This window comes from Onychostruthus taczanowskii, unplaced genomic scaffold, assembly GCF_017590055.1.
Source record: "Onychostruthus taczanowskii isolate IOZ18803 unplaced genomic scaffold, ASM1759005v1 scaffold31, whole genome shotgun sequence".
In the NCBI taxonomy this organism is placed as follows: domain Eukaryota; kingdom Metazoa; phylum Chordata; class Aves; order Passeriformes; family Passeridae; genus Onychostruthus; species Onychostruthus taczanowskii.
The window spans coordinates 5,640,147-5,663,779 of NW_024500461.1; the positions used below are offsets into that span (position 1 = coordinate 5,640,147).

Consider the following 23,633-nt stretch of genomic DNA (forward strand, 5'->3'; position numbering starts at 1 on the left):
TATTTTCAAGTTCACTCAACCCTCTGAAAATGTGCCTTAATTACATGGAGTTAAACATTTGTAGACCTTTTTGCTTCCTCACAAGTTATCTATCAACTAAATCATATTTTCCCAGGTTTCCCTTTCAATTCATATAAACAAAAAAATGCCTTAATCAATTCTGGTATTTTCCAATCAGTTCTACAATACAACAAAACAATGAATTATCAATGTTTGCATGAATTCTCAAATAGTCTAGTACTAAAATCTGTGTTCAAAATTACTTAACCAGTTACCACACTTGTTAAAATTAAAAACTAATCATAAATAATATAAACAAGGGATAGACAACTATTATACTTCCATGAAAGATGAACAGTTAATAGTTAGATCAGCCTAATGAATCAAGACAAGAAGGGGGGGAACCGCTGGCACACTCAAAGTTAGCAGCTGTTTAAACAGCTTGCCAAAATTGGGTCCTGAACCTCTCAAAACTTGCATTCCAGCAGGATTCAATGCAAAGGTAATAGTTTCTGTGCTAGCACACATACCTGCCTTGTTTTGTTTGGATATTTTTTCCATTTGCATATTTTCCCAATTAAAAATTCATACGGCAAGTTTGTAAGGACTGTTTCTGATCATGTTTCCTAGGTACACATAGATATAAATCTTTGTGCTGCAAATTAAGAATGCAACAACCAAGCTCTGATTATTCTCCAGACCTGGTCAAAGAAACATGCACCAGCGTGGAACCTCTAGACAGGGAAGCTGATCTCCATAAGGAAAATGCTGCTTTGTCTGAAAGCAGCAGTCCAGAAGGTGTCTTCAGTTCCTCTGAAATGCAGACAGTACCAGTTTGTATGGACACCACCTTGCCTCCTGGGGACTACATTCTCCAACGAGGTTACACAGAGTCTTCACTTCTGAGGCTTCCTGCAGAGGAGTGCATTGGGATCCACCATGCGCCTTTCCAGTTCGACCGCCATGCTCGGGCCAGAATTTCCACTTCTCCAACTTTAAGGCGCCTAAGGATGGCCTCTGCCTCACAAGCACTGTCATTTCAGGACTGGTCTGGCACAGCTCAGCTGGGGAATCAAAAGGAATACACTGGCTCTCTCCACCACATTTGTAAAAGTCCACCTCGCTGCATTACAACATCTTCATTGTCGCTGCCTTCTTGTGTCCATGCAAAATTATCATCATCCAAAGCCAAGTCTGAGAGAACTATAGCAGTTCCAGAGTCTGACCTACCCAGATCAAAGCTTCCAAGCAAAGAGGATCCTCTCAGCAATGACAGTCCCAATGAGCAACCCAGAAGCTCTTGGAGAGCAAACTCTGCTACGCTTCCTACGAGACTCCCCCGCCCGATCCCTACACTTTGGGCAGGTGTCCAGGTAAGAGGAACAGGAGCATGCAACCTCTTTTTCAGTCTTTCATATTCACTGTTGGTCCATCATGGGCCAGTGCACAAATAAAGCCCCAGTTCTCAACCTGAACTGCATGTTGGGCCGTGATCCTTTTCACACAGCAGACCGGTTTCTACACTTAACAGGAAGGGAGATTTTTCTTTCCAGATCAGCAAGAGACAGCAGTTCCAGCCTTGCCTCTTGGTGACCAGGTTAGCTTACTCCACTCCTGTACAGGCCACTGTTTCCCATCTCTGTCCATCCACCCTGGCGGGCCAGTACAACTGCTGGTGGGGATATGGAAGAATAAGACTAAGTAATTGATCCTCTTGAGGATTGGGTTTTAGAAGACTATTTTATTTTGACCCACTCTTTAACCATTCAGCAGGATTATTCCTAAGACAAGGAAGTTCTCTATTCTGTTTTACTGAATGGCATTACTAACCCTAATAAAACCAAGAATTAAGTTTGTTGAGTCAAATTTTAAGGTCTGCTGCTACCAAAGGAAGAGGTAAAATTCCCTGTATTTATTTCAACTTACCTACCTCCACCACTCACTGGCACCCCTTCCTTTTTATGTCCAGTTCCATAAACAAAGAAGCAATTGTGCAATCTCTTCTGAAAAAAAAGAAACCCTGGTCCAGTGAGTGTCAGAATCAGTGAAGAGAAATAAGCAAGGGAGGAGCCAACCCTGCGTCTTTCAAGGGCAGGAAATTTCAATTCAGCTCTCCACAAGGAGAAAAGGAGAGGCTTTCTGTACAAGCCAGGTGTGCTGCTAGATCTGCTCTCAAAGACCTTCCCCTGTGTGCAGTTAAAGTCACACACATGCTCAGCTCTGTCCTTATGCAAACCGCCTACACACTTTGCTCAAGGTAGGTGTAGAGTTTTTCACTAGCCAGGTAACTTTGCACTACAAACCAAAAGCTATTTTTCCTCCTCCCCAACCCCTTCAAATATAGAAAACATTCTGGATATCAAACGAGTTCTCCTTGCTCCACAACAGTGAAATTAATTATCCTATGCCCAAGCCTATTACACTATTATTAGTACATTTCCCTTTACAAATGAGCTCTTTTTTCAGAAAAAGTCAGATTGCTTGCTTGCTTTCTGACCAACTAACTAAGAATATTCACTTTCTTTCAGGAGAGTGGACTGCCCATGCAAAGGTATGCACACATTTATTTTATTTCATTCTAAGTTTGACTCTCCTACATTTTTAATAAATTTGCTTCACTCTAAGACAAAACTGAACATTGAGTCATATATACATAACTCAACCTCAATTTGTAGATTTGCTATGTGAAATGCTTGTCAGCAGCTCACTAAACTTTCTAATGAGATTTTCTTTCAAAGGTGGCCCTCTCCCTAGCACGTTTAGCTACATTTCACGCAATATTTCATCCGGATCATCGGGGAGCTTTGCGTTAGGAGCTCACTGCCCAAAGGTCCGCTTGTTTGGCTTAACAGGGCCAAACTTCAGCTTGAAGAATGTGAAATATCTCATAATCTTGAGCGACATTCTTCAAAAGTTTGTGAAAGGGGGAAAGGAGCAAAGGAGCAGCAGAACAGCTCAATATTTTTCTTATATATATATATATATAAGCAAAGAAGATCTAGGACTGCTACTGGAGAGGGGGATTATTAATCCTACAAACTAAGAAGAATAGATAGAATATGCAGATTTTATAACTTAGGACAGACAAGATAGAGTGTTGCATACCATATACCTGTGCAGTGAATTGTGTCAAGGTTTCAAAACAATTACCAGAAAGTAAAAGTGCTATTAGAAATCATTTTGATTAAGATATGTTTCTTTAAGATGTTCAAATGTTTACAGAAGGGAAGGAAAGTTTTATTTTCTCCCCACACAGCAATGAAGCAGGAGATAGCACCTCCATTAATAATGACCCCTCTCTCATTGATGGAGTAGTGCTCTGTTTACTGCAAGGTGCCCTCAAGGATGTTTGGGACTGGGTGGTTTGGAGTAGACTGAAATAGTCTAGGACTCCTTACACAATGTAGTTCCCTAGAGGAGATTCAAGAGATGTGTGCATGCATTTGAAATTACATGTTCACTGAAGAAGAGGCCTCCTGGATATTCTGAACTGCTGCAATTTCCAACCCACCCTTTGGCATTTGAATTTACAATGGAGATGGAGAGAGAAGGGGAGGGAAAGATCTTTTCATCTGGATGTGAAAACAAGTGATCTGTACCTTTTTTGGGAAGAGTCTGGTCTGATCCAACACAAAATTGGAATACATAAACATATCTCTCTGTCAGCATGAAGAATTGCATGATGTGCAACAAACTTCAGGGGAGAAATTGAAGATACTGAAGGCAGATGGTTTAACAGGAGAACACAGAACATTTAGTGTACACAGCTTCTCTTGGTGCTGCTTGCCTATAGTGGCTTCAGGAGGGAAGTAACTATTTGCCACCTAGGGTATTGCTTTGGACTTCTATCCACACACCTTTTAAATCAAGAAACCACAACCCAAAATTTTTTCCATAAGCACCAGCTGGAAAATTTGTCAAAAGGTGGTTGGGATAATGTATTATGAATTGTATCTAGATAAATATTAGAATGTGCAAAAATATATTTTAAAATGCATCAGTTTCTGCTTTAAACATTTTTTGTCAAATCTAATTTGGCCTAAGGTTTGGGTTAAGCCTGTATTCAGCTCCCCCTTCATTAAGATCATTAGTCTAACTTCTTAACAGCTAATCCCTTCTTATCACAGCCAGTAAAAACTGTTCACATGTCAGATTATTCTCTCCATCTAGAAGCACATTAGGACAGTTGGCAACTCTTCTCCAAGAGTGACTTACGTATTAGCCTGGGTAAAATCATACCTCTGTCCTTCAGTTTTAATGAACATCTCCATGCTGCCAAGCTGTACTTTCTAAAAACTTCTTTAATGTGCTCATACTCATTTTGAACAGCCTTCTCCCACACAGTCCTCAGTCAAGAATGCCAGCACATCCCTGTCAGCATGGCAACTGGCTGAAGTGATGCTGTTTACACAGAATCATCCAAAAGAAATAAACAAAAAGGGAAAGAGGGGCAGCACAGATAGATGTATATGTGGTGGAGAGAAGGTGAGATGCCAAATCAACACTGTCATGGAAGAAAACATTGATAAAACAAAATCTCAAGTTTACTCTGATCTCCTTTTCTCCTTGCACCATTCAGCAGTATCAGAGACTGGGTGGAAAACTGCATTGCACTATTTCCTACAGCAAATCAGCTAATGAAGAGCCTTCACAGAAACTGCCAAGACAGCTCCTATTCAATGCCTTGAAGAGGCTCATCTAGCTTGAAATACTCCCTTTCCTCTTTTAATGACTCACACAGCTGTAAAGTGTCATGACTTCACAGAATCACAGAGTGGGTAAGGTTGGGAAGGACCACTGAGGCTTCTCTGTTACAACCTCTCTGCTCAAGCAGGGTCATGCTGGAGCACATTGCACAGCAGGAGGAGTATCAATTACCCTAAACCTAACTCCTTATGCAATCACAGGAATCATTTTACTTTTGACAATAGGTCATTTTCCATACTAACTTTTTGAATCAGGGTGTCCAAACTCCCTCCCTGAGCAGCTCGAGAAACAGTGTCCCTGCCTGGCAGTGATCTCAGTACTGTGAGCACCCTACAATATTTACCTCAGTAACATCCTCTGTTGCTTTTATTCACATCTAGTGGACAGTCCTTGAAGTAATATATCTGCTGTTGAAGTCAGGTGATCTATATAGATGTCTGTTCCCTGGGATAGCTAGTTAGGCTAAGATTAGGGACATATGAAGACACTTTCTGTGTCTTAGAAATATATACACAAGATATTTATTTTACCAGACCATGACCTGTTTCAATGTCTTTAATAATTTTCCTTAACTTTTCCATGTAAATCTATGACATCATCATGTTTCAAAAACTAAGTGAATTTTAAGAATGAATTATTACAGATGATTTCTCCTCAGATGCCTGAGTTTGCCCCTAAAGCACAAGAATTTCATTCCACCACTGTAGTCCTCTGCCCCCAGTAAGTGAAACAAACAAAAAATAAAGAAATAGGAAAAGCTACAGAGTCTGAAGGCATGAGAAGGTGCTAAGATATTGCAGACTTAAAACCTAGTAGATTTTACTACACAGAACTTCAGCAATTTAATTTGTCCAGGAAAAAAAAAACAACAGAAGCACCTGATGTATCTAATATGTCTACAGGCAGTAGGCCAGGAAACCAGATATCTGTGCTTCCATCTCTGAAGCATGAGTGTATAATTTAGACATGTAAGCAATTAACCAGCCCAGGCTCATCAGACTGCAAAGGAATATTGTACACAGACACCCAAGGGGTGCTGCCGTGCTCCCACATTTCACAGGCTCTTATGTGAAGAGCAGATTTAGCCATGTGTGCCTGAAGTTCAAGGCCTTTTTGAGCTGGGTAAATAATGTCATTTAACTCAGTTATAGTGACTCTGTGCTTCCATTATTAGTCTTCATAAGCCATTAGCCTGCAGCTTCAAATATATTGTGAAAATAGTAGTAGGCTAGATGCTTTAAAAATCAATAATATATTGGCAAATTTTTACGGTGAAGCCAACCTGAAATAAATGTCTTGAATTTCCTAATACAGTAATAACACCTTGAGGATTATCCTTGTACTATATTGCAGCACGTGACTTGTATAATAACCCAGCTGCCCAAAAGATTGCACCATGGAATCACTAGAGGATTCAGTGGCATCTTAATACAATCATTATCAACACTGAAAATTTGCAGTTGGTAGCACAGAGTGCACGTCTCAGGAAGGCACTCCTGAGAGGAGCACTCCTCTCCCTTGCAGTGGCAGGGATTTGCAGACAGCCAAGGAAGAGACCCCCCTATCCATTAAAGCTCTCAAACCACTTACTGAAAGTTCAATGTCATGAGAAGCCAAAGTTCCATTGTAAACCCTAAAGCCAAATAAATAAATCCTATATTCTCCATTCAGTAGGACTAGCAGAAAAACTTTCAAAGAACTCCTGCATTTCACATTGTAACCTCCTCAAGATGTGGTTTTTAAGCCCTGATATGTCCATGGCTCAAGTGTTAAAGGCCCAGGCCTGGCCTTTCTGATAGCCTGCAGACCCCTCTCTTGTTAGAAGCACTTTCATCTAGACCATTCAATTGTTTAGCTAAGGCAATTACAAGCAGTGTCACTGTCAGGTCATAAAAAAGGCACATCTCCATGTCTTACCATACATATCAAATCCCAGCTCTCCACCTCAGAGCTCATCTGTCAGTTGATAAGCTGTCAAGTAGCTATTCATGCACTTAAAGGAAAAAATATACCTGCCAGGTTTTACACCAAGTGTGGCAGATGACTAGGTATTTACAGTAAGATAACTGCCTAGACAAAAAAGATCTCAGTAAGAACCAAGCTTAACTGACCAAAAATACCATACACAATAAGTGGTGACTGAAAAACAGAATTTTTATTAACATGCATGTACTTTGTGCCTCCTCCCTCAGCTACTGAATTTCTGACCCTTTGAGCTCTAATGCAGTATTCATGTACTGAAGGCAGCACAACAGCAGCTGCACACAACAGCCCCTCTGCAGCATGTACTAACACAACTCATTAGCTATCTGTGTGATTTATTACCAAAATACAACAAGGTTGTTGACATGGACCAACAGTTTCTGTATGTGAATGTAAGCAGCCTGTGGCACAAAGATGCTGCTGGATACAGAATGCCTGTGTCACTTTTCTTCATGGATCTAAATCCTGGACAGTGTTCTCCATTAGGAACAACAATAGCTGGAAAGAGACTTTTTTTGATCAGTAAGGCCACTGAGTCATATTACATTCAAAATATTTTAAATAGCAGAAAAAAATCAAAAATACTTAGAAAAAAATAGTACAAACTAGCCAAAATGTTAAATAATTTTTTTAAAACCCAACACTTTAACTGCTTCGCTAGCATGCTGTCTTTTCTTGAAATCACCTGAGTTACAGGAAGGCTAACAAGACACATGTCAGCTAAAAACAGTATTTAATTTCTCCATTAAACTCCACTGCCAAAATATAGATTCTAAAATCCCCCACTTGTCACTCTTGCGCTGAGAATTACACAGGAACAGGCAAGAGGCAGGATTGTAGAAAAGGTAAAGGTTTTGTTTAAGAGAACCACGTGCTTTTTATAGAGTGATACGATAGGTTCTTTGATTGGCTAACTAACAAAAATATCTTTGCACACTGTTCTTGAAAAGAACAGGAAAACAAATAGAAAAACACTACCTGCAAATTCTTTATACTTAACAAATTATCACATCTTTCCAGCTCCCTAAAATTTCTCACAAGCCACTGTGAGAAACACTTGCCGTTTCTCTCTCTCTCTGTCCTATGGCATCCACACCCACTCACTTTTTGTCTAACCTCAAGAGGAAACCAGGAATTTTCAATGTTTAAATGCTCTAATTACTTATTATCTGAGGCAAGCTATGACCATAACAACCTTGATCTCAGCAACAACGTGGAGTTTGAAACTCAACTAGGTGTTTGCTGTCAGTCACTGAAATTCTCTGCTCGTTGTTCTTTTAACACATTATGTCACAGCTCCTGTGATTTGGATTTTTATCTGATTCCCTCCTGGATCAGCAAGGAGCCCTTCAGAAGGTCCCTGCAGCCTCCAGAGGACAGAGATGACTCGTGTTGTTATTGTTGTTGTGTCTCACAGATCAGCCGAGCGCAGGCGCAGCTCCCTGGTGGTGAGTCTGCCAGGCCTCGAGGTGTTCCCTGGAGACCTCCTGGTGTCAGACAGTGCCATGGACCACCTGCCCTGCTCATCTTTCCTGCTCAGTGCAGGTCAGATACAGGGTGGGTTTGCTCCTCCGAGCCCAGCAAAAGCGGGGCTGGAACACGCGTGCGTGTGGGATGGGAGGGAGGATGTATACAATTTGTTTTCCCCCTGTTTTTTTCCCCTGCATTTTACTGTTGAATGCAAAATGCAAGCAGATGAGAAGGCAGGACACAGATCACATTGCTCCTCCACAGGCTAGAAGCAACCAGAGCCCAGGCCAGGATCTCCATCTGGAAGCAACGGAGGTACAATTTCCTACCTCCACAGCTTCAAGCAGAGAGAAAAGTGGCCCATGCTGCCCTTTGCAGTGGTGTTCTGACCACAAGGGCAGCAAACCCAACTCATGGCTAGAGGTTTCTCACAAGACATTCCAAAGCTCAAATGCAGACCTACAAGCCACAAATGGCTATTGTAGAATATAGTGTGGTGTGATTGACAGAGATGCTGGTGGCCAGAGATCAAAAGTTTCTAAAAAAACAAGTCAGCCAAGGTCACAACCAGCATTTTCATGACAGCAAATAAGCCAGCCGTTCCCAGAATGGCTATGACCTTCAAAATACAGAAACACAAACTTTTGACTGTGATTCCCTGTTACACACACCTGAAGATGGGTGCCACATAAAGAAAACCTTTTTAAATTTCTTGCTGAACACAGTAGTTCCTCACAGGTCACCAGTGCATTCCTAAATCTAGATCCCCAGCTTTCCCTGTGCCTCACCAAGGACCACAAATTACACTCTGCCTCACTGTGCCAGCCTCATGACAGATCTGAGGCCCAGGGCTAGTAGGATTGTTTATTCACTGGAGATTTAAATACCTGCATAATTCCAATTTATCATGATGAGAAGGCATAGACCAATTCTTGTTTTAAAACAACATCTTCAAAAATTGCCTTGCGGTATGATGGTTTTCCCAGGTAAAGAATTGGCAATCACATTGTGATCACCTGCAACAAGTAGGAGTGTTCAGCACCATCCCACCACAGATAGTCATAATTCTTGCTGGGAGGAGCCCAACAAGATTCATGGGTTTTAAGTTTGGTGTACAAACTGCCTAAACTCAAGTATTAAATATGAGCCAAGTAGAATATAGTTTATCAAGCTGTATATACAAATAATAGTTTTCTTTTTTATCTATTTGTTTCCTTACTGGTAATGCTTGTTTTACCCATTAGAATCCAAAAAGTCAAGGTGGCCATTTGCCAAAAGAGGAGTTGTGAGTATTTTTACCATTTTATTTCTCCTTGCGCTGACCTTGCCTTTTCCCACAACTAACCTAGGTAAAAATATCTTCTTTACTTTCTTGCCCTTGAAGAAGGGCAGCCAGCAGGTGAGCTGAACTCAGAGGGTCTCAGCCCTCCCTGGGACTGCCTGCACATTAACCTGCAATGAGGCTGCACTGGGTGGCTCCAGTGCAGCCACTGCATGGGATGCGCACGAGAGCGCAGTCAGGGCCACTGCTCCCATCACCAGAGAGGTGTCCGTAGCACCAGGAGGGCAGAGTGGCAATGACAGCAGGGGCTCTCATTCAGGGCTGGCAGCAGGCCCAGAGCCTCTCCCTAGGGTAAGGCAGCACACGGTGACAAATCAGCTGCATTGTTGCCTGGACCATGTATATCCTGCATTTCCTGTGTGCCCTAGGGCTTTGGAGCATGCAATGAACTGCCACTCACATGCAAGGATTCTAAGCTTTACCTGTAAAAGCAGCATTCCAGGACACTTTCTTAGGCCTTTCCTCTCCTCATGGGTGTCCTCTCACTCACCAGTGAAAGCACAATTCAGTGAATTTTATCTTGTCTAACATAATTCCTTATCTTTTCCATTTATCAAAATTTTCACTTACTAAGGTATCTGAATTTCCTTTCTGTGTACTGTTCAGCATTCAAAAAATTATTTACAAGTGTCTTAACTTTTTCTCCCTAAGCATGTAATTAAGAACAGTCCCTTCCTAATGCAACTTTTTTTGCATTTTATGAAAGAATACAGAACCAATTTGTTCTGTGCACACAGAACCAGTGCAAGTACTCAGGTTTATATGTATAAGAACTCTCTCTTCATTTGATAGTAGTTTCATAGCATTTGAAGGAACATGAACTAAAGGATTTTTACCTGAGGATTTTTAGATTCAGGAAAATATTTTAAATTTGCAATAAAAAGTACTTGATATTCAGATAAAAGTGATTTCTGAGACTATTAAATGCCATAATATTTAATTAATGAAGATTCATTTGCTGGTACACTGGTTCAGTGTGCATATATATTAATGGCATTATTTTTTCTGCCCCATTTCAATCTATCATTCAAAATTAGTTGCTGAACTTAGGGTTTAAGTTTCACATATTATAATCAAACACATATTTCAAAATTTGCTTGAGTTCAGTGCCTAAAGTTCAAACAATAGAAATCCATGAAGTGGGAATATACAGTTGTAGAGGACAGATAAAACTTAGGCAAACACCTTAAAAGTCTGTGCCCACAGCACTAAATTAGAGTTGCTTAAATTTTTTACAAGGCCTGAATAAACAAAGCTGAAACAAAAGCAATTGTTTTTATTTCATGGTCCCTCACACAAACTACTGCTCTTCTTTCAACTTTCTGAAAGCTCATTTTACAGACACTACTCTGCAGATGACAAAGGGACCTATTTCCATACATAGCTCAAAAAAAAAAAAAAAAAACAAAAAAACATAAATTTGTATAGCTATGACAGGATTTCAACTATGAATCTGTTGTCCCCTGTCTCTGACAGTGCTAAGGGACGCAAAGCATTTCATTTGTTCTGTTTTCCAAGGGTAGCCCATTGCCTGTTACCAATGTCTTACACATCCAAACCTGAGGTATTTACACACCACACCCACAGCTACAAAGAAACTTGCCATCACTGCCTTGTCTCTGTGTAGAAGAGTCTGGAAAGATAGAGAAATCACTCATTTAAGGGCAAACTCCTAAAGGATTAGGGCAAGAGGGGTAAATTTCTTAACAATCTTTAAAACACTCTATGAATCAGGTTTCTTGTCATTCAACAGGGTAAAGACAAACAGAAGCAAGCAAGTGATCTGGAAAGTTGTCTTTCTACTGTTAAGATCATAGACCACTGCACAGATGAACTTTTCTGCTTTAAGGTATCAAAATTCTCAGTATACTGTATCAAGGATACTTAAGGCTAGAAGGAGGAATTTTGTATTCTTTATAAGCGAATATTTTTCAGTTCATTAATCTGGACATGAGACCTTTCTGTCAAATTAATGTATAAGTATATGGCATATTTTTATCAAAATGGCATATGGAGGGGAAACTGAAGGTCAGAGTAGCTTAGCAAGGGCCCTCAAAATCATCTGGATATTGGCAAGGATCCAGACTGCCCTAGACCAGGGAGGTACCACCTTCAGAAAAAGGTCTCAAGCAACCCTCTCAGCAGCACCTACAGGTGCTAGAAAAGCAGAGCAAAGAACCTAGAGCATCAGAGAGAGGCCAAATGGGACACAGCCACCCCCACTGCTGTGTTCAGAGGCAGCCACAGGCAGGTCAGGGCCAGCACCAAGGTTTGGCTCCAGAAAGGCACCAAAACTGTCTGCCAGACAAACAAGGCTTCTGGGCCCCAGGCACCTAACACCATCCCCTCTCTGAAGCAAACCTTTTGCTTCTCACAGCAGGCTGTTATCTGCAGCTCCCCACACACAGTTGCTGAGGGCTTCTGCCAGTGCCTAATTCATACATGGACACCTGACTTTGGAGCAGGGCCATAATGTGACAATGGCCACCTTAGGACTATACAAAACAATTTCCAAGTGACTGTAAAGACCTAGTCCTTTGGTACTTTCATTTTATCATCCACCCAGGAGCAGCACAACAGATCAAATTCCTTAGCATTTGCAAGCTACTCACTCATTTTTGATACAACACACCTAAACATAGACTACCACATTGTGTTGCTTCCAAATTCAGTGTGTTTATATTGTAAGTATTTTAGAGCAGAATGGTGGGGTTTAAAATATTTTAAAGGTACTTTTAAGCTTTCAGAAGAAAAATAGCTAATACTGGTAGATGAAATTTACACAGTAAATAGGACACAGATTCTTTTCATAAGGTCTGAAGCAGTTGATGCAACAATTTTTTCTTTCTTCTCAATCAATAGAGTAAATCTTGGCATGAATTTATAAGTGAGCAACAGACTGAGCAGAAATATGTCAACAGCCAGTTAGAAATGAAAAAAGAAGAAGCAGTGTGGGAACTTTTCACAAGCGAATGCACTTACTTTCTGGATCATTTGCTGGTTCTCAAGATGGTAATGTCAGATTTCACTTCACAAAAATAAGGAAACATTATTTGTTCTGCTGTGATGGACATAGAGCCTCCTGAAACCTCTCATTAGAGGTCTGTGGGGGAAGGACTTACACACCTGGTTTTCCTCCCACCTTTCCTGCTCATCCTGCTTCCATAGCTCCTTTTTCTGTGTTTATGATGATATCTCTTCTAAACATTGCTTTTGAGGGATGCAATCTAGTGCTTTGCAATTAGCATCTGACTGCAGAGCCTTCCGGGATATTCAACTGATATTCCATTAGTCCTCTTGCAAATACTGTACTGAAGCCATGCTGCAATCAGTTATTTCTGTACTGGACTATTCCAATTGCTAATGTTGCTAGTGTGCAACATTATATTTGTCATTTAACTTCATATAGAGCTGTGGTTAGATTGTCCTGACTGCAGTATGAAAACCTCAGAATTCTGCAGTTTTACTGTTACATGAAAACAAGTATACTGACAACAACTCCTCTCCCAAAAACTCTGTATTACCTCCAATACAGTGAATTTTAAGAGCTTGAAATATGGACAGCAATATTACAGACTGTTACAAGAATAGCTGCACTATTTACATTCACCACACATCAAAAGTTAATGTATCCATTCAAAAGGATGGAAGCTTCCACAAACATTTTCTTATCATGTTTCTCTTACTCAGCACAGACAATTTCTGATTTCTTATTAAGTCAAAGGAAAGAGATTTGCAAATCATTTTTCGTGTTGCTGAAAAGTTATCCTGGACAATAGAAGAACTACTGCAAAGCAAAGGAAAGGAATAGATGAGTGGGCTGAATTCCTCCTTGGTGGGGCAGAACAGGAAGGGACAGAAAACAGGATAGCGGGACCAGCTTTGGTTCAAGGCAGGAGAAGAGCGTCCTTCTTTCTATACACTTTGCTCAGAAATCTGAAAAGTTTAAAAAGTGGTGAATTCTGGGAAGAATGGTGATAACAGCAGGCATGCAGGCTCCCTGTGAGTCTGATGCAGGAACCCACAGACAAGCCTTAGCCAGCCCTGCACGGCCCATGAATGATGAGCTATTCTGTCCATGCCAGCTTCCCAAACTCTCCTGCTAAAGAAAGAACCCACTGCATTTGGGTAACCAGTTTTAAAGATACCTGGTTACTCCCAAGTATAGAAATATTCCACTGATTTTAATGAATCTCCACAGGAATCTTTTAGACCACCATAAATACCCTTTAAGCTCTCAGGACAACCAGGTCATGGTAACTAAAGAATTACACAAGGCTCAGCAAGCACTCTCACTAGTTATTCGGTCTTGGCACCTGGGTGACACGTTTTTTTCATGATGCTTTATACACATAAATTAAAAAATCTACTCAGTAACCTACAAATTTTAAGACTTTTTCAGATTTAGGTCAGATTCAGTACAGCTCAATAAGCTTAAAAAATATAAAATCTTAAACAGCCAATAAATACACATGCAGTTTTCACTGAATACAGGTTAATAAAACAATCCAAAGAGATGAAAAACCTCCACAGGACTGCTACTTACCTTAATCCAAGAATATCTTTTTTCCTTATGATAACTCTTAACAATTTAGATGGCAGGAGTTGCATGGGGTAGGAAGGAAAGCATTTAGAAAGGTCATAGAAATCTGTAACTGTGACTGATGTCACTGAGTCCTTCACCAGGGATCTGCAGGGGGCTCATTTGCCCAAGGGCACAGCAGGGACACAGCTGCCTCCATGGTAACCACAGAGAAACCCCAGAGACATCACTCATACCCTCTTCTTCACAAAACCCAATATTTAACCTTCGGGTAGATCAGGAAACTTTTCTCACAATGCCGTTTTCTGCCCTCCCTAAATTAAATAATCCTTTCATTAATTTAAGTTAAAATGTTATTTCTGGGGGGAATAAAAATGTATTGAATTGGCACAAACAGTAATTAACATGGATTTGTTTTGGTTTTAAAGATATTTATGAACACTCTAAAATACCTCCAGAGTAATGAATTTCTCTTGGATGTGGATTTATGGAGACTTTTTGCAAACTTAGAGGAGTTAAACAAGGTGAGTGGAGTAAGAGAAGTGTTACTCAGATCAGAAATCAATCAGCCCAGTAAAAGAACACAACAAACCAAAAGCTTCTATTTAGTTTCAATGTTCACATTTGGAACTTTGTTCAAATAATCCACCTTTTCCTCTTTTCTATGTGGTATATCAGTGAGAGTCAAATACCACCAGTGCAAATCATCCTCTTGTATCTCTAGCCAAAGGTACACAGCATTTTAAACATGGGAGAGAGCTCATTTGGCAGTTGTGTCTGAAGTAAACACAAGTTTGAGACTAATTCTCATAAGCAGTGACCTTTTAAAAGAGATGAAGATAAACTACTACCCAATCCTTACACCAGAACAGAAAGCATGGCAAAATAACTACATAGCAAGTCCCCTTTTGCAAGCAGATGGGCACAAAGACTTTGCTGTCTATTACTCCACTCCAAAAGAGCAAGTTAAAACAAAATTCTGATCCCCTCTCTCCAACTTGGTTTCCCTTGGCAGTGTGTAAGGATCTCTCCCACAGAGCCTGGATGCTGTGTGCTCATGTGCTACTCACTCTGCACTGTCCAGGAGGAGGGAGGCCACAAGGCTTGGCTGTGATGTGCTCCAGCTCTTTGCTGCTTTTGGCCAGTTGCTGGGAGACCATTTTCAGCTCCTGAAAGTTAAAAACCCCTAAGACAAAAATAGCTTTTACATTACTTTGGAAATAAAACAATTTTTCTTAGCTTAAGGGTCCTTTTACAGGACACCTCACCCTTTACTGGAAAGAGAATTTTGGAAAGAACTCTGCAGCTGCCTTAATTGAAAAACTACTCACAATCACATCACATGCCCTAAATCAGCTGCTGGATTCCATTTATTTCCCTTACTGTAATTCCCTTGCCTTAATATTGAATGTCTCCCTTTTTAGCCAAAACAAGAATACTGGGGAAGGTCTTCAAAGCAGGGACAATTAGCCAGAACTCAAACACATGAGCACGGTAGTGCTGCTCAGTCACAGACCTCACACCTGGTGAGCTGCTGAGTGACCAACCAGCAGGTTTGGAGATAGAAGGGAAAAGATTTTTAGCCGACAGATTTCCCCTTTGGCTCACTGTGGATTCAGACTGTACACACAGGCAACTGGTAGAGATCAGCAGATGTGTGGTTGTTGATTGCCTTGTTCTTGTTCAGAGAAGGGAGTGGGATACATTGCTGTGTTTCACTTAGCTTTGAGCTTGGCTGGAGCTTGATCCTGTCTTGAGAGAATTATCTTTAAAAAACGTCCTGCTTTAATTTCTAATTTTGTTGTCCTTATTGATGAGGATAATAAATGATCATCTGTTATGCATACTTTAAGTATTGATTAAATGTAGGAGAAAGAAGCTGCTCTTGATGCCTATGGTGCGTTTTTTCATACATTTTACAGTATGCATATCCTCTTGCCAGCAGACTGAATCAATGAAAAAATGTATGCTTTAAAATTGTAAAGGTCAAAATTAAAGAATGGACATCATCCTATAAGCATTCTTGCCCCCAAAAATGCACCAAACAAAGCAGTCTGCTGCTACTACAGTCTGTAGCAGTATCACAGCAGACTGATGTGCCCTTCTGGCCTAATGTTTGGCCAACAATTTAGCCCAGTCATGAATTTGTGTGAAAATAGTGTGCTCAGGATGAAAGTGTGGGCTTAGGAGCAAGCTTGCAGGCCCATCTGGCTGATAAGGCAGGCATTTTGAATCCAATACAAACATGTAGAGTTAACTTATGGGGAATATGTGAGTTTCTGTAGTATTTTATAGATACTTCCTTCACCTTCAATTGTATGAAAAAACGCAAACCATGAAAGATGGTTCTTCTTAGATGAAGACCTCTTTAACTGTCACAGCTCTGTCAGCACCATCATCGTTTTCCAGCAGATACCATTCATCCGTTGTCATTTTTTATGTCAATCCATGTTAAATACAGCTGCTACCCTAAGACAAGTTTAATGGACTAACTAATCTTGTTTCAAAGCTTTTGTCACCAGGGATTATCACAACATAAGTATTTGTATAGATTTGTCTTAGTTTCTGACTAATTTCAGGATTCTAGGCATAATTCTGAAGACAATTCTGACAATAGCAGAGATAGGTATAGGCACCCATTACACTTGGAGCCTTTAGAGAGGCCAGGGATGGGAAATAAAACTGCTTTAATCTTAACTTCAGATCACTGATGTTATCATATAATTCGCAAAAGCTCCATACTGCTCTCTCCTTATCACAAAAGTTTCATATCTTTTTGGTGTGGTTTCGTGGGCAGCTCTTCAGAGCACTGACTTCTTCACAAAGTAGCCAGCTGAGTCCAGTTCCTTCTCAAGGGCCCAACCCACTCTTTTATAGCACTCTTCTTCTCCTTGGTCACAGCTGTGGCCTTCTAAAGTCAGGCCTGTTCCTAGTCTCTGGTAATAGGCCCAGCTGCAACTCTTTAGGGGTGAGATTACTTTCTGCACTATCTTTGTTTTCTTATATTCTATCCCACCACACACTGATGCTAATTTTTCTTTATTTTTTTTTATCTCTTACTTAGATAAGTCTCAGTTTTCTGAAAATGTTTTTTGAAACTGTGAAGAAGCACGTCAGCAAGTCAGACTCTCCTATGGATTTCAGCTCTGTACTCAGAACGGTAACATAATTAGAAGTGTTCTTGCTTATGAAACGAGCAGCAAACCATTTATCAGGGCATACATGTGCTCCAGAGCAATCAGGTCAGCCAAGTCCATGCCATCTGTCACAGGCAGTTTGGTCTCAGCCTCAGGCTGGTCCTGTCAGAAAGATGTTTTTATTTCTATTCATTGGCATGTTTGAAGCAGTCATGGAAAGGTGCTCTGTATCTGGAATCAAGTGTGGAAAGATTTTCCCTTCCTGGGGAACAGCAGCCCAGACTCTGAGAAGACTCTTCCACTGGCAGAGGCAATCTTCCCACCCTATGGAAGATGTTTCCCTGAAACCAGATCCCAGCTCCATCAGTGCCTGCTTCCACTCCTTCACATTGATCCTCCTTTCCTCCACGAACCAGACCCACAAGTGTTCATAATTGCTTAATTAAGAGCTCATTGACACTGAGATTACACTTTGGCCTGTCAAGCAAGAGAGAGATGCAGCCACAGCTGTCCTGCCTTCCCTGTGACCCTTTTGGTCAGTCAGTGTGGTAAACAAGGCAGCTGTCTGAACAGCAGTCTACAGGAGCTCTAATTCCTGCTCAAATTTCTAATGCCTATAAATTGGAAATATTAATGAAGATAGAAAATCAATTGATTGATGGAACCTTCCCTAGCAGTACAGGCCATTAGAAAACTTCTGGGAAATACCAGAAGACCCTACCTCAGTGAAAAGATTTTTAACAGAGAAATTCAGGCTAGAGTTTGGTTTCTTGCCCCTGTGACCTCTGACTTCAGGCATTCTTATTGACAATGTTTGTGTAGACAGACAAAATCCCAGATAATGCTGCATTTTATCATGCATGACAATCAACATATCCAACATAAATGAGGCTATCCTGTTTTTTCTAGGAGCATACTCAGATATAAGATACCATGCTACATGAAGTCATCAAAGCTGTTTCAGAAATAGTGGGTTTGATCTTCAACTTCCATAGGAATTTCACATCATTTATTTCTGATGAGAACAAAATCTAAGAATGTGTCACACCTCTGCAGATCTGTTAAAACTCTACTCCCATGCATTATGAAGCATTGTTGTGGTATTTTTTACTACTTTACAGTTTAATTGCTGTTTAAACTGCCCTTTACTTTTTTAATTCCCTCTTTTTCCATTTTCCTAGATGCAAGGAAATCTCATATAAAATGCAAATTACAAACCCAAAACACTTGTTTCTCCCTTTGTCATGATATTTTTCTTTCTTGATAAATTTCCAAACCTTTTCTGCAGTTTTTCCAAGGTGACCTCTGCCAGACACACCAGATTTACTGCCTTAATTATACCTCTGCTGTCTTCTACTTGGAAAAACTGAGACAGAGAGAAGATTTTGGCATCTATCTGAAGGTAAAGGTTGTTATGGCTGTTGTCACCTTCAGCCTTCCTACCTTATGACAGGATTTTAACAGCAAACTAGGAATGCTCATTAGAAGCAAAACTGCGTAGATAGCATTTCACATGGATTTCTTGAACTGCAGAGCCTATCACTGATTGGAAGCCACCCTCCTGAGTGTACCTGCATGTGTGAAAGTCCCCACTTCTAATTTAGAGCAGATAAGGGGGGAAGAGCTGGGCTGCCTTTTTGCAGGCAGAGTATACCTGCCTACAAACTCTTTCTTTGGTTTTGCACTTAATTTCTTGGCTCAGTGACCTCCACCTTAACAAAGTGAAATGGTTACAGGAAAACAAAACAAAAAAAGAAAGACACATAAATCAATTTCAAATGTTTTACTTTGGCATCAAAACACTACCAGTAAGGGAGAATTTACCTCCCTCTAAGGGTGAAAAGAGCAATCAGTGGACTCTTTATCGAGTTGCAGCACTACAGCCGGTTTTGTCTTTGCTGACCCCAGTCAGTGCAGTGGTGGGGTCTCAGGTTCTGCTCTTTCTGACATCACTACAGACCAGTGTGTCCTGTAAACACTTAAGATTAGTCTTCAATGTTACCGGTTTAGATAGAGAAACCTAAAGTAGTGGGTTTTTCTCACAGGCAGCCCAAAACTGGAAGGACATCTTTTTGTGGCAGGCAAGCTCTGCAGCTTAGGCCTTGGAGTTTCACATTGCTTGCTCCCTGCTGATGATCTCATACATTCACACCTAGGAAAAGTGTTCCCCAGTGGCAAGTAGTGATCCCAAAATATAAGGTGGCTTTCAAACTCAGATTAATTTTCTGAGGTCTTTCTGAGAAAATTAAAACAGCAGATAAATAAGAGCCCTACTGGCTATGACAGCATGGCCACAGCATCTGGAATGGTAAGCAGCAATGCAGAATGTGAATCTGGAGGGGCAATGCAATTCCCCCAGTGGAGAGCTGTCCTTGGCTTGGCTGGGATACTGTTAATTTTGTTCCTAGTAGCTGGAATAGCGTTGCGGTTTGCATTTAAGATGAGTGTAATTTTGATAACACACTGATGTTTACTTGTTGCTAGACAGTTTGCATTAAGTCCAGGACTTTTCTGTCTCTCACCACCACCAGCGAGGAGTCTGGTGGGCACAAGGAGGTGGCAGGGGACACAGCCACAACAGGTGACCCCAGCTGACCCAAGGGGTATTCCATACCATATGGTGTCATGCTCAGTACATTAACTAGAGGGAAAGCTGGCTGGAGGGGCCTCTGCTCTGGGACTGGCTGGGCATGGACCAGTGGGTGGTGAGCATTGTGCACCACTTGTTTTGTATATTCTGTTATTTTTTTACCCTTCTGTTTCTATTCTATTAAACTACCTTTATCTCAAACTACAAACTTTATTTTTTATTTCCTATTTCTCTTCGCCATCCCACAGGAGGGAGAGAAGAGTGAATGAGTGGCTGTGTGGTTTAGATACTTGCTGGGTTAAACTATGACAAGAGAGTTTATACTGCCCTCGTTCTCACTGAGTGAGAAACTCATCTTTCATTAGTCCCTGTCTCATTACAGTCAGCTAATGATGCAGAAAACTGTTTGCTACCTCCTAGCCAGGAGGAAGCTGAAGCCCAAGGCACATTTTCTTTGTCTTCAGCAGTGGTGTGAACAAAATGAACAGTGCAAGAGGTTGCATCTGCCAGAGCTGCTGGTTGCTCCTCTGCATCGACTGACACGATATCCCCTCCTCCTCAACAACATCTGGAAGAGGAGCACTGACGAAACAGAGAAAAGTTTTATCCAGTCACTTAAAGAGAAGGTGGAAAAGTCTATAAGTAAGTAGCAAAGGTTAAAAGCCAAGTGTGCAGTTACAAATTAGAAAGTTACATGGCTTTTTTGTGCACGTCCTTTGAAGTGTGAACTGGTCAAGTGTCCCCACAGAAAAGCAACAAGGATGTGTGTGCCTTCCTACAATGCTGTAGGGAATGATTTGGGCCAACTTGTGCTGTCAAAACCTCTCTGAGCAATGTCACAGGACTCCCAAATCAGTGAGTCACTTGTATTTTCTTAGAATCATCTGCAGTGACAGGCAAAAAATTAAAAGCAGATCTCAAATTGGACCATATCAAGAAAGATCCCAAACAAAGAAGTCTTTCAGCTGGATTTATGTCTAAGGAGGATTTTTTAGGGCTGATCCTTAATAGGATGAATTTGCACTCACAAGGGAACATTATGTCCGTGACCTTTCACTAATGACAGGGTCCTACTACCTAAAGTTGTCCCAGCTACAGATTTTCTCTAGCTATTGCATAAAACAAGAGGCTGGTCCAGATATTAATTTTTTCAAAATATGTAATATTTATATATTTAACATATAAGGACAGCAGATTTAGGTGTGGCCCCAAAAGACCACAGGATGTCTGGAGAGTACTACTGGCAGAATAAATACGCCCTTCCAGAAATTAGACACCTCTGGATGAAGAAAACTAAAGACAGAAGGGTGACCTGTCTTTACTCACAGACACCTGACAAAGATCTGCCTTCATTTTTGATCAGTGAACCAGTAACATAAAGAACAGTTGTAGTGCAAACACTCCCCTTCTGGTGGGGAGGTATGTGTCTGAAACCATTATCTGCAATGGTTTCAGACCTTCCACTGCACTCCACCCAAAAGCCTGAAATTTCAGTTGCAGGTCCATTAAAGCTTTGCCCATAATGGACTTGAATCAGCAAAGACACAGTCCCCATTTTTTACATTTTGGGGGACCCCCACCTCAATCACTTCTGGCAACACTTCCTCTGAAATTAATTCTCATTAATTTCAACAGTTTTTTATCAGGCTCTATATAATAACAATTATTTTTCTCTCACTATACCAGACAGTTTAGAATGACAGGACTTTTTTTGAAGATATTTTTAAGATCGCAGTTTAATTGAGTTTTATATGATTTCCTGTTCCCCAGACAGATTAGTAAACACAACCTTTCCATTTAGCAGTGAATTTAAGCATCTTTGAATGCATGAGTTGAAATTCTGTCCCTGATGATCTAAGTAGAGTTTAGGCATTTTTTACAATGAGATCAAGATTTCATCTGGGGCCTCACATGTGAGGTACTTCAGCTTTCACTGGAGAAAATCAGTATTCAGCATCTTCTAGAAATAGGACTGCTTTTGCCAGCCCTGGCACTAACTGGTGTTTCACACATTTCAGGGGATCTGGAAGGTAAAGTCAAGTGGTTGGACAACTTTCAGAAGTTCAGGCAGCTGCAAGAGGTCACAATTTGGCCTCAGGTCTGGGATCGTGACAAAAGGTTCTTTGTCCCAGAGGTAAGCAGACTTTAAAGGGTGCTTTTTTTTTTTCTACAGGAGGGTTTAGTTTCCTGTCTGTCTCACAGTGTGGTCTAAAGTTGGCTGGTTGTCTGTATTCTAGTTTTGGGGATGGCTCTGCTCTAGCAGGAGCAGCTGCAGCCTGGGCACTGCAAGTGCTGAGCTGAACACACACAGTGTGTCTTGGATGGCAGCTCTCAGCACCCAAGAGAGGGCAATTACACAGTCCAGGAGGACTCTATCACACTGGCTTTTAGGGGACAGAATGAAATGGGATAGATGTAAGTATTACCAGCATTCAGTAAAGTAGAAATGATTTGCCTCTTTCACTTCTCAAGCTGAGCCAAAGAACTTCCCATTTACACTTAAAATGCATTACAAAAAATCACACAGCATACCTGGATGTGCACATTTTTGCTGTAGCTACCCCTTTACCCAGACAGACTTTAAGCAGCACTATGGTAACATCATCAAGTGGGTCTCATCTCAAGGATTATGTCTGTTCACATACAGGGCTGCAAACACTATTAAACTCAGTTTGGAAAAATAAAACCCAGCTTAACATTTCAAAAGCATAAATACATTTGAGTAATAGCACTGCTGAAGAAACACAGGCATGCTCAGTGATGTACTTAGCCTGAGATAGGAGCACACAAACACTCATCTTGTGTAGCTGCTGGTTGCTTCCCTGTTCATCATCCATTATGCATGGCTCCCCCATTCTCTCTCTCTCTCTTTTTTTTTTGGGTCAAGTGTTTGAAGCAAAACTTAAAAGAAAACAGCAGTGAAAACATTTTGTCTTCAGCAAACAGACTTCTCCTTCATGAAGGGAAGCTGATGCTAGCAGGTAAAGTCCCTGAATCTCCTGGTGTCCAGAGATAGCTTAGCAGAATTATACATTGTTATGGCAGGTCCAGAATGAACCTCTGCAACAGCATTTGGGCAGGTGCAGGAAAGAAAAAGCAACTGTATAGTTTATCAGAGAGAGACTGAGATACAGCCAGGGTGCCAATAGAATGATAGTCTGTATGATTGGTTTTTGTCCTTTATCCTGGCAAGCAAGTAGTTTTATATCAGAATGAGGTAGCCAAAATAACTGAGACATATGACTTAGTGCATTTGAGAACGCAGACTGAAGGACAAATAGTTGTGAACTATACTGGAAACAAGGTTTCTTTGTTAAAAGAATTCTGTAAGGTGCAGTGATTCATAGATGTGCCTCGTCTTAGAAGTAGCAATTCCTTAAAATATTCAAACCATAAAACTGATTTTTTGTTTTCCTTCTCAGAAAGCACAAGACTCCTTGATGTCTACCTCTTTTTATTTGATGATTTCCTACTAATTACCAAAATTAAACGTAACAAAAAGGTAATAACGTCTAGAGATATACATGGTCGCAGTTGTTACATTTTTAAACTTTTGGATGGCTTTTGAATGTACTTTGGAAGATTGATCTAATTATAAAAATACAAGATGACTAATCAGCATGAAGAACAGCTGATACTTCCTCATGTGACTAGCAAACCATAACACTGATTCAAAAGCCTGCTTCTAGGCTCAGTATGGTACAGGAACACTATTACTGGCAGAATTTACATTACAAGACCTTAATATCTTCCTGATGTTGTTCTGATGTGCTGGACTCCTAAAGCTCAGAAAAGTTTCAGGAATGTAAGACTTTTTTTAATGGTCCCTGCAACCTGAGAATTTTTTATCCCAGAGATATC

At 40.7% G+C, this 23,633-nt stretch overlaps 1 protein-coding gene across 1 annotated transcript in view; it reads left to right on the top strand.

The window, feature by feature from the left end:
• The first annotated feature begins 668 nt into the window (after window positions 1-668).
• The window catches only part of PLEKHG7 (pleckstrin homology and RhoGEF domain containing G7), a 29,592-nt gene continuing 6,627 nt past the window's right edge, over window positions 669-23,633 (top strand). The window contains exons 1-13 of the mRNA XM_041409742.1: window positions 669-1,373; window positions 2,529-2,551; window positions 8,108-8,235; window positions 9,405-9,445; window positions 11,256-11,351; window positions 12,365-12,514; window positions 14,474-14,569; window positions 17,110-17,205; window positions 18,471-18,584; window positions 20,240-20,414; window positions 21,791-21,906; window positions 22,660-22,753; window positions 23,195-23,274. Coding sequence (XP_041265676.1) covers window positions 669-1,373; window positions 2,529-2,551; window positions 8,108-8,235; window positions 9,405-9,445; window positions 11,256-11,351; window positions 12,365-12,514; window positions 14,474-14,569; window positions 17,110-17,205; window positions 18,471-18,584; window positions 20,240-20,414; window positions 21,791-21,906; window positions 22,660-22,753; window positions 23,195-23,274 — 1,914 coding nt within the window. The remainder of the gene's footprint in view (window positions 1,374-2,528; window positions 2,552-8,107; window positions 8,236-9,404; window positions 9,446-11,255; window positions 11,352-12,364; window positions 12,515-14,473; window positions 14,570-17,109; window positions 17,206-18,470; window positions 18,585-20,239; window positions 20,415-21,790; window positions 21,907-22,659; window positions 22,754-23,194; window positions 23,275-23,633) is intronic.